The sequence below is a fragment of the Epinephelus lanceolatus genome, chromosome 20 (assembly GCF_041903045.1).
Source record: "Epinephelus lanceolatus isolate andai-2023 chromosome 20, ASM4190304v1, whole genome shotgun sequence".
NCBI lineage: Eukaryota > Metazoa > Chordata > Actinopteri > Perciformes > Serranidae > Epinephelus > Epinephelus lanceolatus.
This window is the reverse complement of record NC_135753.1, coordinates 23203794-23220192: the sequence shown is the minus strand read 5'-3', so window position 1 is coordinate 23220192 and position 16399 is coordinate 23203794. Positions and strand designations below refer to the sequence as shown.

The 16399-nt window shown below is 44.0% G+C and overlaps 1 protein-coding gene across 1 annotated transcript; it reads right to left on the bottom strand.

Annotated features, from left to right (window-relative positions):
• Positions 1–986: 986 nt before the first annotated feature.
• arxa (aristaless related homeobox a) lies at positions 987–8337 on the bottom strand. Its single transcript, XM_033638223.2, has 5 exons — positions 7770–8337; positions 6923–7487; positions 5571–5616; positions 3549–3880; positions 987–2970 (listed from the first exon to the last, which is right to left on the bottom strand). The coding sequence occupies exons 1-5, from the start codon at positions 7957–7959 to the stop codon at positions 2703–2705; spliced, it is 1401 nt and encodes a 466-aa protein (XP_033494114.1). The 5' UTR covers positions 7960–8337; the 3' UTR covers positions 987–2702.
• Between the last annotated feature and the right edge of the window lie 8062 nt (positions 8338–16399).

Here is a 16399-nt window from a genome sequence, read left to right as displayed (position 1 = left end):
CGCGTAAATGCGCAGGAATATTCCTCCATCGGTCCCTTATCGCGTCTAATTCCTGCTTGTTTGGACTAAATTGGGTGATTAACAGGTGTAGGACCTGCAAGACCTGAAGGAAGGAATAAGAAGAGGGTTTTCACAGATGCACACAATAAAAAGAGGGACTACATTAATCCGCAATTTCACGCGGTGTGCTCGGGCACCATGGATGGGTCAAACAGAGGAGAATAACCATTGATTGCTGTAATGGTGCTGCAATAGTTGTGGGATCCAATGCACGGTGGAGGGGGTGGATTTGGGGGAATTAACTCTACGAGGTGTGTGTGTGTGAAAGCCGTTTGATGAAGTGGTTTGTTACTTCATTAATGACAAAAGGGACCCGCTTCCATCGACACGGCATTACAGATGTTAAGACCAATTTAGCGCCTTTAAAGGGGTTTAAAGGAAGTTTTGTGACGGGCCCCCCCACATAAAGTGGGCGATCTAATTGAAAACCCCTCGCCTTTGTCGCGCGTTTCACATGTTGGGGATTAAGCTCATGAATATATGGTCAGTATTTTGTCAACTCGGCTGAAGAGGATAGACGCACGCAGCGCGCTGGATTATACACCTAACGCATTTTCTCTTATTCAGGTGGAGCAGTACGCCTCCATCTCTGCTCTCTGCAGCGATAAATTCCTCTTTGGGAAATGTTTTCATCCTTCCCAGCAGGCTTTTTTACCACCAGACAACTTGCTACTGCAGTCTGATGCATTTATTTTACATTCCAGTGCACTATTCAGTTAATATTACAATTATTTATAGTATAAAAACACTTATTTATGTAAGAATTTACATTCTGCAGAATTATTCTTCAATGTAAGACAGCAAACACATTTTCTTCATAACACCTTTTATTAATAGTTCTATAATATTCTATTTCACATTGTTTATTTTTTTCCTGGTTTAGGCCTATGTCAGCTCTAAAGGAATTTGAAATAATAAAAGATAACTCATTTTACCAGTGTAATTTATTCAAATCAGCAATTATTAAACCAGGAAACTTACAATCACTTAATAAGAAAACAAAATCTCCTTCACTCGGTTCCTCGGGGGGGAAAAGTTTTGACATAAATAATGATCTAAAAATCCTAATAATTCATAAACACAGGTGAAATTCTACACAGGGCGACATTCATTAAACACTACACGGAGTGCAAATTATCAAAACACGGTCTCCTGAAATATACACGACCTTGTTTTGAAAATCATCCTTTTTTGTGGTACTTTTTTTTCTCCCCCCCTTTTTTTTACACAATATGTACAGTTTGTCAGGTCTCAACTTTTGCTCGCGTGTCCTGGAGTCAGACTCAGTGGAAAGTGCCACTGCTGTGATAATCAAAGAGAGGGGTTGAGGTGGAGGGGGGAGAGAAAAAAAAAATCTCAAATTGCAGCAAATTTACAGAAATCTGACGCTTGGAAACGACCTTGAATAACTCTGGTTTGAGTCAGAGATTTAAAAGGTATTTATGCACAGTGGTGCTGCTGAGTGTGACTGGTGGACAGGCGAGCAGCGGAGAGGAGTCAGGCTTGTAGAGAAGGCTATGGAAGGTCTATGGACAGTTTTCCTTTGGTTCTGGGGGGGTGTGGGTGGGGTGCGGGGGGGACCTCCTCCAACTCGCCTTTATTATAGACGCAGACTGGCTCAGCCCACATCAATGCATACAGATTAAGCAGTGTTAATGTCGAGCACTCGAGTTGTCCACATTTGAAGTAGCACAGGAATCCTTTCTACAAGTCTGGGTTCCCCTGCGGTTCTTCAGCTCTTTCTGTGTTTGTGTGTATGTGTGTGTGTTTGTGTATGTGTGTGCGATGACAGATCATTTCCTTGGGCAAAACATACACCCTCTCACAAGTTAAGTCCTGTTACTTGAGTAAAAGTACAAAAAAAAATTGAGCAAAATGTACTTTAAGAGTGCAGAAAAATGGCCCCTGTGAGCGATACAGCTGTATTTTACATTACTGAATTATTATAGCTGATGCTTTAATGTGTAAGTAGTTGTAGGTGTATTTTTGGGCAGCAGTTACAGTGCTTAATATTTTATAAATTCATGTGTTTAGTGTGTAAAATCCTATTTTTTAAAGTAGCTAATTATTGCTAAATGAATGAGGTGTAGAATAAATTAAATGTAAAGTATAATGTAGCATCACATGGAAATACTAAAGTACAAGTATTCCAAATTTGTGCTTTAGGAAAGTATACTTTTTTAAATTCCTTCATTGCAGCTGTGTGTACTTATATTTTGTATGTGGTGTGTATTCATGTGGCACACCATCAAAAAAAGATGTGGATTATATGTAGTGTGAAGTAATATTAGGAAAATCTTTTTAGCTGTGTCATAAAATATTGTAATTGTTCTTCAAGTTACTGAGGTGTCATTCAGAGAGGTGTGTGTATGGAGTGTAAAACAAAATTACGATAGCTGTCATCACCAGACACACACACACACACACACTCACTGTCTTTTAGCCTGTGCTCTTTTGAATTTGGTCGTGCTATTTTGTTGGGGAAACATGAGGTAACAGGGGTGGTTGAACAAGGGGATGTCAGGACATCAGCCTCCAGAGGTATGAATGGGTTTTTGGAGAGGGGGGGACGTGGGTGGGGGGTGTGTGATGGAATGGGACGTAAGCCCGGGACAGGGAGGCCTAGAGCTGGTGTTGAGTGTTCAGCACACCTCCTTCCCTGCGGCTCCGGCGGGCAGGATGTTAAGCTGGGTGAGCTGAGCCGAGTGTTCCTTGGCCTTGAGGCGCAACGCGGCGATACTGGAGGCCCTGCGGTCTGCTGCGGCCGCGGAAGAGGGGGAGGACGAGGAGGAGGAAGGGTCGGGGAGGACGGGGCCCGCGTGGGAGGGGTTCTCTACAGGGGGGGCGGGCTGACGGAGGAGGGCTGCAGCGGTGGAAGCACTGGACAGGGGACCCATACTGGAGAAGAGCCTGTAGGAAGACAGATTTACATTTATGGATGCTGAATGTGTTTAAAGTTTAAATAGCATTCTGATTTTCACTGTCCCTCTGATGTGTTTTACTTCCTCTCCATTTCTAAATAGATTTACATCATCTATTCAAGCTGACTTCTTTAACGTAAAGGATAACGTGGAGAGAACAATGTTAATAATTCTCTATAGCAGAGAGGACGGGAGCAAATGAGAGGCTAATTGTGGCATATGGAGTGTGCGGCGTGTCACACCTCCTCACAGCTTGTCTGGCAGGATCACACGTTTGGTTAATTCATTAAGACGTTTGACAGAGTGATTACACACCACTGTGAATGGTTAACAGTATAACATATTTATAATCAGTCACCGTGAGATAAACAGTAGTGTGGTGTGACTGACGACCACAGCGACCATCAGTCATTAGAGTCACATGATGTGTTGAGGTTATTATGAGCCTGGTGTCTGCTGTTCATTTCTCCATACATGTGAATGAACATGGCACACAGTTTCAGGTGTACATGAGTGTAAAGAAGAGATAGCAGGTCCAAGGGAGCTCTGTGCATGGGTTCAGCCTACCTGCCAAAAGTGGGTCCAATGAAGGCAGGGTGGCGAAACATGGCAGCTGTGCCCAGAAAGGTGCCCAGGCCAAGCGGGGTCGCCAGGGGCGGAGCGGAGCCGTTGTGCGGCGGTGGGGCTAGGCCGGGGAACGCGGCGGCTGCAGCTGCAGCAGCCGTCCACGCTGACTCCAGGGCAGGGTGGTGGTGGGGAGGGAAGGGCCCTCCCTCCAGGTAGTGGCTGAGAGGGTGGCCCGCTGCCAGGGGGCCTGGGAACGGCAGGCCTGACGGGTGGGCCTGCACCCCGGCCTTCTCACGCTTCCTCCACTTGGCTCTGCGGTTCTGAAACCACACCTGAGGGGCACACAGAGGTGACGACACATTAATATGAGCAGTTAGAGGGAGGATAGCAAATTCTACAAGTTCAGGTGTGTTTTTGCCCTTCCTCCTCTCTAAATGAAGGAGTGGGTGCTCAGTTGGAAACAAGTCACAAATGCCAATATAGCTGTTTGCTTATGCAGCTCTCCCATGCTATAAATAATGAAAACTATAACTCCCTGCCCTGCTTCTCACAGCAATGCTTCGTTGTAATTAACATGACTAAACTCTATTGAATGTTGTGTCAGTGTAGTCTAATAGTTGTCTAGTTCAGGTGGTGGCCAATAGGCGGAAAGTCAAGGGTAATTACATGCAAGGTAAACCCTGCCGCTCACGGTCCCTTAAATCTACTTTCTGTCTAATTAAACCCCCCTGTCCCTGCAGACTGGGCTGCAGAGTGCTGGTGCTGGTGGAGGGGGGAGATAATTAAGAGCGGTGTTAACAAAAGATCCAGAAAATTACCGCTGAACTGGCTCCAATAACAATTAATGCGCTTTAAATTAAATTCTTAAGAGACGCAGAACAAGTGACTTCCATCCAAGAGAGTATTTAACTTTCCCACGCATCCACTGTTGCCCAGTTTGCTCTGCAGAAGCACGGGGCTCTCACAATGAGCAAAATGTCAACATGAGCAAAGTGATTGAACGAGCTGGCTTGAGCGACAGGCCCTGCGCACACACACACACACACACACACACACACAAATACACACACATTATTCCCAGAGGGCTGTTTAGCATTACACAGCCCCTCGGGAATTTATGAGTTTTTATCACCTCCTGATGGCGCCCGTTAAGTGATTTGTTCACCTACAGGCCCCTAAAGAGACATCTGTTGTTTTACCGACGGCCATAACCTCCCGGAGCGTCCACCGTGTTTGAACTGTCTCTCTGGTTATGAGCCCGGGCTTTCGACATGCAAGCCACGCTTTCAGTGCGAGGCGAGGAAGAGGAGGGAGGGATGGAGAGAGTGGGATGAGAGAGGAGGAGGAGGAGGGGAGGGGAGCGGGGAGCAAACACCTTTAATGGTCTCTCATTCGCTCCCAAGTGCAAAGCATCGGATCAATGCAGGTCTATTGCAATCACATAATGGGAAATCAAATAGCATTATCCCTCCCCTCTTTCTCCCCCCCCCTCCTCTCCCTCTCTCTCTTATTCCTGCACACATCTCCCCCCTCTCTCTCTCTCTCTCTCTCTCTCTCTCTCTCTCTCTCTCTCACACACACACACACACACATCTCGCCCCCTCTCTGTCCCCTCTGAAGGGAATCCAAACACCATCTCATCCCGGGAATACAGACAGTGTTTGCTCCTGCACTAAGTGAGCTTTTTATGAATCGCCAGCGTCGGCTTAATTGCCACTAAAACGTCCCTTCGCGTGTAATAACATTCAATAACAGGAAAGACCTTCCCCGCGCAGCGACTGGGGCCATTTAACACATTTTTACTGTAATAAATTACCGCCTCAAATTGGCCCGTAATCGCTGATCCTCAATCAGTGACGCATATCACCGGTTATTATCCAGCACTGTGTACCGGGGGACATTTTATAGAGGACATAAAACATTTTTTTTTTTACCTCCTCTCTCTCGCTTTTTTCCTCTATTTGATTTACAAGTCACAGGCTTTTTCTTTTGCAGATAAAGATAAACAAGAGAGCCACTTACTTGCACACGGGCCTCGGTGAGATCCAGGCGCATTGCGAGCTCTTCTCTGAAAAGAATATTTAGAAAAAGAAAAAGAAAAAAAAAAGAGGAAGAGAGACAAGAAAGGAAAAAAGATTCAAGGTTACAGGCCAGCCGTTTTGGAAAGCAACGCAGAATTGCTGTTTTGTCCCCTCCTGTTGTTCACTGTCAACAATAGGCGACCGAAAATAGGCTTGATTTTTTTGTTCTCCTCCTTTGGCGCATGGACTGCAGAAAAGACGCCATAGCCATATTCTATTTTCCCTGTCACGGATGGGTGGAAATAGGCCCTAGTGATTGTTAGATTTTCCTCAGCACAGGCCTGTCACTGTAACAACATAATGGTTGAAATAATGACATCTAAACTAGCCTGCCACAAAGCAATCGACGCTGCCTTCAGCTGCAAGATGGGCTGGCAGTGTGAATTAGAGCCACGAGTCGCCTTAAAGTAAATCGATTGGAAAATATGAATAATCCCAATGGTTAAAAAAAAATCGAAAATGCAAGTTATTGTGTCAGAAAGCCTCTAATTTAAAGCATAAAATGTGTCAAATATCAAAATGTTACTGTGCAGAATTTTTATTTAAATGGCTTATTTTCCTTTACATAAAAAAAAATCTAATAAAGTATTTTTAAGCATTTATAAAACCCTCATATAATGTGTGTTTGTGTGTGCATCTGCCCTTTGGCTTGAGGTGAGGCCCTTTTTTTTTGAGTATCATGTCCAGCAGGTAACCTGAGCTGCACCTGTTAATTGTTCCCTCTGAGAATAACATGAACAGGAGCGGATACAGGTGACAAAACGTCCCCAGTGTTTGCACTTGCAGGGCCCATTGTGTGCGCTGATGCTGGGCACGGGTTTGGTGTTGAGGCATTTTATGAGGTGTGATCCGCACAGTGTCCGGTTAAACACGTGTGGAATTACTGGGGATGCTTTTGGAATTTTTATATGTTTATTTAAAATTAAATGCATTTAATTATCACATTAAATTAAGGAGTTATTAGAGAACACGGTGCATGTTTTGTGTCTCTGTGTTGCTTGGATTTTATTTGAAACGTAGCCACAGAGTATATAACGATAAAAATAAAATTATTAATAATATAATTATTATAAGACAATTATTAGTATATTAGTGTAATTATAGGGGTTTTATATGTATGTAAATTAAAATTCTTAGGCCTAGTTTTTATGGTTTTAAATTTAAAAAAAGGCACAGGCCTGTAGTGCAAAATTTCTACAATAATTATTTTACTGAAGACAAAATTTTAGAATTTCACAGCATTTTTTTTTTTAATTTTTATGAGCATTAAATAAATATTTTACTGTGTCTTACCTGGTGAAGACGTCGGGGTAGTGTGTCTTCTGGAAAGCTCTCTCCAGCTCCTCCAGCTGGTAACTGGTGAAGGTAGTCCTGTATCTTCTCTGCTTCCTTTTCAGCATCCCTTCCTCCGAGTCACTGCCCGCCGACAGACACACGCTGTCCTCCCCGTCCCTCACGTCCCCATCCCCGGCGTTCAAGCTCTCCCTCTCCTCGTCCTTCGGGGACAGCGCGGCCGCGTCCCCGCAGCCCTCCTCCTCTTTCCCCGCGTCCTCCTCGAACTTGAGCGGGCCGAGCTCCACCAGCCCCAGACTGCCGTCCTCCGAGCCCTCCCCGGGACTCTGGTCGCCCTCTCCCCGGCTCAGCGACGCGTTCTCCCGGTAGGACTTGCTGCGGCTGATGCTCACCTGCGGCGCCTGGCTGATCTTGAGGCTGTCGCTGGCTTGCTCCAGGAGGAGCCGCTCCCTGTCGAGTGTCTCTGCGTGGTCGTGGAGGTACTTCCCCCCGGGGCCGTACAGGCGGCGGAGCTTGGGAGGCAGGTGCATGTCAGCGGCGAGAGAAAGGGGGTCTTTGGTTGGCCCTGGAGAGGGAGGCATGACAAAATGGCAAAATGTTCATATGAATAAAGTTTTTATAGGCTTGTAACAACCCTGTCATACTTTGTAACAGCTGTCTAATAAGGAAACCTTTTATTTTAAAAACATTATCCACTGTTAAACATGTCGACCTGCTTGCTCCATAAAAACCAACTCTCCCTGACGCATTAACTTTGCGCACAAGGCTGCACATGTTTATCCCTCACAATGCTCCAAAATAACTTAGAAAATACTATGTTCTTAATTTAATCTCAAATAAAACTTACTGTCAGCCGTCTTGTCGAGCTCCCCTCTGCCGGGCAGACCCGTCAAACTTTGCCCCCCTATCAGCCGGACCTTACAGGGGCTCCGGCGGCCCAGAATGCTGTCTATGCAGTAAGAGGAGAGCAGCGTCGGGGATTTACTGCTCTTCCTCTCGCCCCTGTCGTGGAGGTCTTCCTCAAACTGACCGCTCATGTCGACGCTTCGGCTCGTCTCGTCTCGGTAACGCCTGTCAGTCTCCCACTCTCTCCCACTCTCCTTCACACACTCTCGGGGTCCGGTGCGCTCTCCTCTTCTTCTTCTCCTTCTTCTTCTTCTTCTTCTTCTTCTCCTTCTTCTTCCTCTCCTTCTCCTCCTTCTCTTCTCAGGCCGGTGTGTGTGTTTGAACCGGGACCGTTCACTCCTCCTCCTCCTCCTCCCTCCCTCTCTGTGCTCTGTCACTCCTCTGTCACACTCTCAGCTAATGACAGGCAGCGGTTTGGCTCCTCGCGCTCAGCTCCGCTCTGCCAGGCGCTTCTCCGCTCCGCGCGCTCGCTCAGCAGACGTGTAGGCTGTTATTGAGCGCCTGATTGGCTCGTGTGTGTGTATGTGGGGAGAGAGACAGCGCGGGGCTGCTTTATATATTTTACATTAAAGTTAATTTGAGGGAAAGGCGACAAAACCCGGCATGGAGTGCTTTTCCTGCGTGGAACGAACTCGGTAGATAAACTTAAAAATATATTTTTTTTACCCTAATTTTTTTATCATGTGAGAGGGGTCAGCTAAAATCATATTCACTTCAATTAAATTATCTGATAATGCAAGACTATTTTTGGGCGAAGTGGCAACAGTTGCAACTAAGCGCAGGTGTGTTTTGTAACATTAATTTCAGCACACTGACTGTCGGTCTACAATATATTTCTGCAATTTATATATAAAATAAATAAAATAAGACCACACAGAGGTTAAGACTGCAAGGGGGCACACAGGGGACACACTCCCCTAAATAAAATTAAAACATTACAGTAGCAGAGGTTTTTTATTCTGAAAAAAAATAAAAAAATAAAAAAATTACACCATAAATTGATGCAGAAAAAAAATCACTTAAATACAGGAAATTATGTTTGGATGCCTAAAAATTTCTACTGGAAGGCCCCCAAATGATCCCCCTCTAATATTCAACAAAATCTGCACCCTTGGGATCACAATAGGCTTTTATTTCCTCCTTAAAGAAGGCATTTGAACGCATCACAGTAGGAAATAATAAAATTAATGATGGCTAAAATTCCGTTTAGCTGCTTCAAAGTCAAGATCTTGACATTGTGCTTGCTGGCTGTCAACAAGGCATTTTATTTACACATATATCCTGTTTATAAGTCAGTAAACAGAACAGTATATTAAAGCATTAGACTATTACAATAGTGTCTTTTATCAGAGACATTATTCCTGGTTTCCTGTCCAGGGACTAGATGAAAATTAGCTTATTGCTAACTCTGGTGCAGTCAAGTAGGCCTAGCTGTGCACGGTCCCTGTTAAATATATACATAACTAATTGTATAAAATAAAAATAAAATAGATGGATACAGTGTTAAGTTAACTGTTGATATTGCTTGCAGTACCTTAAAGTTAAAGTAGGAACACCTTTTCATAATTTCCTATCTTAAGGGGCCTGAACATGGGCACACTTTTATTTTATATTATTTATATTATCCTACTTTATAATGATGATGCAATAATCAAGAATAATATTAATAATAATTTAACTGTTATTGCAGACTAGTGTAAAACGTTTTTATATAATGATAAAAAATAGCTGATAATAAACGAAAATATTGGATATACTATAATAACAGAATAAACTGAGTAGGCCTGTGTTCCATGATGATTTTTGGTAGTCTTAATCACCAGCCATCACTGTAAATAGCTGCACAATAAATTACATTTTTTTCCCCAGGCCATACAGACACCATTGAATCCCTGTGCCAAGATTAGACACCAAAAAATCTGGCGCGGAGTTTGTGTTCAACCACAGAGCACCTGTGAAAGCCATGTCAGAGATGGAGTCACATAGAAATAGAAATATCAACAGTGGGATCTGCCTAAAAGTGTCTCGGGTTGCAGCATGTGAAAAATGTGTTAAAAAGGGGAAAAGCAAACATTAATAGGGTTAAAATCTATCTATCTATCTATCTATCTATCTATCTATCTATCTATCTATCTATCTATCTATCTATCTCTTTTCTTGCTCTCTGTGCCCCTCTCTCCACTCGCCTGCTCTCTGCTGAAATTGTGGATTGACTTAAAAAGTGAGGGTGGCGCGTCGGTGATGAGACGCCGCACGGGGAGCCGGGATAGCACGCAGGGACTCCGCTGAGGAGAGGGGGAGAGAGGGAGAGATGGATCGAGAATGTAATTTTAAATGAAAGTCTATTTAACCCGCTGTGAATGGCATGACCCTTATCCTCGCCTCAGAGCCCATCACTGTTAAAAGGATCATTTTCAGAATTCAATCCAAAAACTTCAGCAAGCTGCAATTTACTCTCTCATTCTCTCTCTCTCTCCCTTCTTCTCCTTCTTCTTCCCCCCTCCGTTATGTATCTGCCCGGGCTGCAGCATCAGCAGCAAACGAAAAATAACAATAAAATATATGTCCAGAAAATTGCACAAGTTATTCTTTTTTTCTCTTTTATCTATTTTTCAGCGTCGTGACCCTTTTGTGATTGAACCTGGAATAAGGGCGCCATTGATCTGTTTAGTTAAGGTGCAGGCGCTTTGATTTATCTTCTATTTTTTAAACAGTCTCACAAAATATTAACCAACACTGACACTATAAAATGCAGGAATATAACATGCATTTCTATTAAAGCCTGTTATGGTAATGCTGTGAGGCAAACACAACATTCTCCTGTGCGTTTTAGTATAAGTAGGCCTTTTACAGGCAGATGCACTGTCACCAAACAGATGGTGTCACATTCAACCCATCCGCAACTTTTTTTTGGTGTCACAAACTTCCCAGCTTGTTTATTTGCACGCAAATCAATGTAATGAGTGTAATAACAATATAAAAATGTTATGCCTTTTCCTGCGCGGTCACAAACAGACGTGCGTAATACAGACGGGTATTTAGAGTCGCTCTGTAATTTGGGGGCCACAATTTGATTCATTTATCCGCACACTGTTATTAACCCTGTGGAAAAAGAGATGTCAGCCGCCATTTCAGCCAGCAGGACATCCGCGCTTTGTTTAAATGCACTAATTACGCGCATACATTAGAGGGGGACGGAATAGTCTGAGCGCAATTTTCACATTTTCAATTTTCCGTCTATTTGACGTGCAGGTGAAGAGATGGCGGAGAGAGGCCGCCTTCCGTTTCAGCACCACCTCGCCACCGCCTCCCCTGTATTTGCATAACATCCTAACTTGATAATATCCAGGGGAAACACCGGGTTGCATGCTTTCTGTTCGTTTCAAGCTCAGATACTGCTGCTGCTGTGCCACTGCGTGTTGGTGCGCAGGGCCTTTGTGGCTCCCCTGGTGTCACGCACCTTTGGTTATTGGATTTAAACATAGAAGGAGGGTTTGTGCACTAAAAGCTATGAGTACATACATTTTAAGAGCTTCCTCTTAAGTGATGCAGGGTGTCTCTGCTCCCTCTCAGCGCAGGTCTCGTCCTCTCCAGTGAAGGCCACGGAAGTGATACTAATGAGGTCCATCATTTAGGACCAGCAGATCGCGGAGCAGATTTGCCTTGCGGGTCATTCAGCTGGCGCCATCTCCTGGACGGAATAGGGAACTTCTCTTCCAGGTAAGACCCAGTTATTATAATGTAAGGGCACATACACTTAAAACAATAATGTTCTGCATCCATATTGCCCAAACCATGATGGAGATGAATTATTTTATTTAAAGTTAAACACCTCACCCACCTGTAGGAGACATGCGTGCATGCGCACATGCCAGAATCACTTTTATGTCATCCCACAAGTGCGTCCCTATGCAACACGTGTAAATACTGGTCTCTAACGTGCACCACCGGCTCGTGGCCTCGGTGACGACGACTCATCCTCCATCCATCCTCCCGCTCTGACATAATTGGACACTTGCTCTAGGCCAAGCAGGGGGAAGAAGGAAAGGAGAGACAGCGAGAGGAAGAGAGTGTGTGTTGGGAGGGGTGGGAGGCTTTTAAGGCGCGCGTAAGCAAAGTTAATTAGCGGTTATTAACAGCCCGCATAATGAGAGCGAGAGGGAGTCAATTTAATGACTTTGTTAGCGCGAGTTCAGAGCGACAGGCGATGATCGAAACAACAAAGGCGAGCGCGCACGCAGCCATCATCCGTAATTTCCAGCGGTAATGCGGTCTGATCAGAAACAAAGGGTTCTAATTTCGTTCAACTGACTCGATAATTTGTCCTTATGTAAGGAAAATAATTAATGACTTAATGCTTCAACAGAAGTAGCTTTCTTTGGGGGGGGATTTCGGAGGCCTCCTTTCCTCGAGAAGGTCGTAAGGAAATCAATTTCCAGGCCTATAATTATTTACATCACGAATTTAAAACGTGGACGTGTGCCTTTGCTCCCGTTAGTGTGCAGACGAGTGAGAGTCTATTAGGAGACGAGAGAAGGAGCCTCCAAATCTTCTTCCCTCAGACAAATTGTGTGTGTGGCAACAAATGAGCCACTTGTCATAATGTAGGATTGTAGATTTTGCCCCGAGAACACAAAGACAATCACCCAGCGTGTGAGAGAAGTGTAGGTTTTTAAAGCCAGATATAAAGTAGAATCAAAGCCAAGTATTCAAGGTCACTCGTCAGAGCAGGTTTAGAGGTTTTGGTGACAGATGATACCTGATCATACCTTGGAGCTCAGCTGAACCGATGGTCCTCACGCCTTGTACCTGCTCCCCACAATGCGCCAGGTTATTGTGGCTGCTGCATTGCAAAATTATCCGAGGCGTGCGCGTCTTTACGCATGATTTCATCTTTCCACAGATGGGTTGAGTCGGAGGAAAGATGTGAGCGCTATTATCGATTGCGGGGAACATGAGCCGCCTGCGGGCCACTCTTGGATTCATGGCAGGTGGATAGGTCACCCACACGAGAGCGGCAATTTCACGGCCCCCATTGTCTCCACTGATTACTGCTTTGATCACAGGAATCAAGAGCCCGAGACTCTCGTAAACCCACTACGGAGTCCAGGAGCTCCTGAGCTGAAGAGGTCATCATCATCATCATCATGACCATCATCACCCGCCACATCATCATCATAACCGCCATCATCATCGCTAGTTGACCATACAAACCTGGGGTGCCGTGTGTTTTCACAGCCGCGTTGCCCTTTTATTGATTGCGTGCCTTAATTTTAATTCGATTGCGCGAGTGTCAAAAATTCCGCAAGAATCATCCTAGTAATGAGATAATCAAAGTAATATATGCAAATCAGTTATGTTGCCAGCTTATCAAAACCGGAGTGCCCCCCCTCGAGTCTGAAGAAGTCCATTTATTCAGTTAGTGGCAATACCTTGCGCAAATGGCGCGATGCAAATGACAGTTGATTAGACTAAATTAAGAACCTCGTTTCTCCCTGACCTTGTCTGAGTTTTATGTAAATTCTTTTTTTCTTGCTTTAATGTGATAAAAAATGCATTTTACACCCTGGCCTTTATAAATCTGAACAATATTTTCCATGTGAGAAACAATGGTCAGCCTCAAATAACTCACTGTGTCAATAGCTTGGACGCTTCTCTCAGTCTGTCTGTCTGTCTGTCTGTCTCTCACAAATCTCAGTATACCTTGACCCCGGTGCAGCTCCCACAGGGACAGAAAGTGTGCCGATATAACTTCCTTGCTGTGGGGGAGTGTGCCTTGAAGATAGACTAGGTGTGTGTGCCTCGGAGTGTGTGTCTGCATGTGTGTGTTTACACGATTATGTGTACTCATGTGTGTACCATAACATATTGTCTTAGGGGACAGAGAGAGTGCAGTTGAGACTTCCTCTCTGTGGGGTGTGTGGGGCCTGTAGATGGGAAAGGAATAAATCCAATATAGATTGCAGGGCTGCGCTGCCTCCCGCTGGGGACCCTCAGACTTGCAGGCCAGGATCGAAGTGCTTTTCTCCCCCTAAATTGGCCTGAGAGGCCGCAGGAGCTGCCAAGCTACACCCCCAACACTGGGACTGCCTACGACCTAATGATGGTGCTGGGGACAGACACACGTATACACAAGCATACACAGAGACAAGAGACGTGCGCGTGTCCACGTACACACCGAAAACTCGCACACAATCATTCGCAGATTGATATAACATCAGTCACACACTTGCACCAGTCAAACACACACTTGGACGAGAAAACCACACAGCTATAAACACACCCTCCTCGTCCTCTGATGTTGAACACACTCATTCCTTGTCCGAAGACCATTCACCTCAAGTTTCCCTCTTCACATCTCACACCACCCCTCAAAACTACCTAGCTAAACTGCAGATTTAGAGGAGGCATCCTCACTACCTGTCCACACACTCCAGAGGGAGGGGTGAATGGTATAACTGGCACCACACTAAGTGTCTGGACTGATACACACTCCTGCCCTTTGGTTCCCCTGCAAGGAAAACACCACCAGCACCCCAATGCCATTACGCTTCCTGCCAAACATCCAGCCACTGTCATTTTGGTTCTGTCCAGGGAGCTAATTCTATTTGTGATGAGGTGTCTGATGTGTTGCTGGGTCGGCTCCAGAGACAGTGTGACAGAATATCCTATAGCTGGAAATTTGTGGCTCAGTACGCCTCATTACCTGCTCACAGGGCATTGCATGTTAACTACAGCATGCCACCACATAGCTCATCTCTGGAGGGTAACAGGTTGCAGAGGTCAATACAAATATATAGAACCGTGCATACATATTCACAACTCAGTCCAGTTTTTAAAATGACAGCTGAAAGTGTTTGCATAGTGTGAGTACCATATGATTGTACCATAGATTTATGTCACTATTTCTAACTAATACTGCTACGTCTGTCATTAATGTACCATAAACTGCAGTTGCTCTATTCAGATTTGCAAACTGTCCTAACCTACAAAGGCAGAGAGGGGAAAACTGATTTTAAGTTTTCAGGCTTGTCAATTTATACACTCAGGTAGTGCCTTGATTTTATGCCTTTTTAGGCTGATTATTGCATGCAAAAAAACATTATCATAGACCTCAATAATTCCAAAAAAAGCACGACACTGCATTCTGCCCTTTGAGAATCTTAAGGAAATGCAAGGGTTTGAAGACGCAATATCTACATACAAAATGTTTTTTTTTTTGGTCATTCTAACTAAATTGTTTCAGAAAATAAGATTTATTTAGATTATTTCCGATCCCTTGAAATTAAATATAGCCTGCACCTGTTTTGCTACGTGTCTGTCTCTCCACTATTAATATGTATTCCAAGATAATTATCATAAATTAATGTACTAAACATTTAAATACATGATTACAAAGTAGCTAAGCCTTGTCATGTCAGATCATATGACATAATTTTCTAATGGTAGATTTAAATGTTGAGGTGGTGGTCACTGCTAAGTCTGCTATTAAGTTAGCTGGATTTAGCAGTTTAGCTAACATTTTGTTTCTCCATCATGGCTAGATTTACTGCCCCATTTAGTTATGTGGAATGACTAAATGAATTACAAAGATAGTGCTTCATAAAAATTGCTATTACACTTGCTGTACAGACAACAGCAAGGGGAAAAATGAACAAGTGCTTTTAGCTACTTTTAGCTTTAGCTAGCCACGGCTAGCGCTACAGCTAGCTTACATTTGATATAGCTCTGTTGCTTTAGCTCTTTCTGCCCACAAATTAATAAACAAGAGCCACACTTGTTTGATTTTTAGCTCTGTTTTGTATTTACTGCAAATTTAAAAAGCTGATTTACAGAGCTTAGACATTTCTATAGTGATTTTGATTCATATTCAGGTTTCAACTCAATTTTGACAATTAGCTTTAGCTAGCCATGACTAGCGCTCCCACTAGCTAACATTTGACATAGCTCTGTTGCTTTAGCTGTCTTGTTGGCTGTCTTTCTGTCCACAGATTAACAAACCAGAGTACATTTATTGCACACTTGCTTGGTTTTTAGCTCTGTTTTGTATTTACTGCAAATTTAAAAAGCATTTTTCACATAAATTAGACATTTCTGTGGTAATTTTGATTGAGATTCAAGTCTCAACTGAATTTGGCAAGACAAAAGTCGTGTTTTTGGTCTTGTAGGACGGTAGCCTACAGAGATATTTTCTGTTCACATCTCCATTGCTAATGGAGGAGACCCACAGGAAGCGCACAAATAGCTACAACGTGTCCCCCACTCATCTCCTTCCTTGTCTGCTCCGACTTATCTATGCTGTACCACATTGTGTCTTTTCTCTCCTTCTTTCTGTCTTCTCTGCTATTTTCCACTTTGTATTTTCTCTCTTGCATCTCCGTCACGCCTCTCTTGTCTCTTGACGCCGATACACCTTTCACCTTGTTGTCTTCAATTCTCCACTTGTGTCTCTGCTGTGGTGCATTACATTATGTTCCTCTAACATCGGTCCTCCTGTTTGTGGCTCTTTTCGCATCTTGTTTTGTTTAATAACTCATTTTTGGCTGCGTAGAAAAAGCAGCAAATCATTTG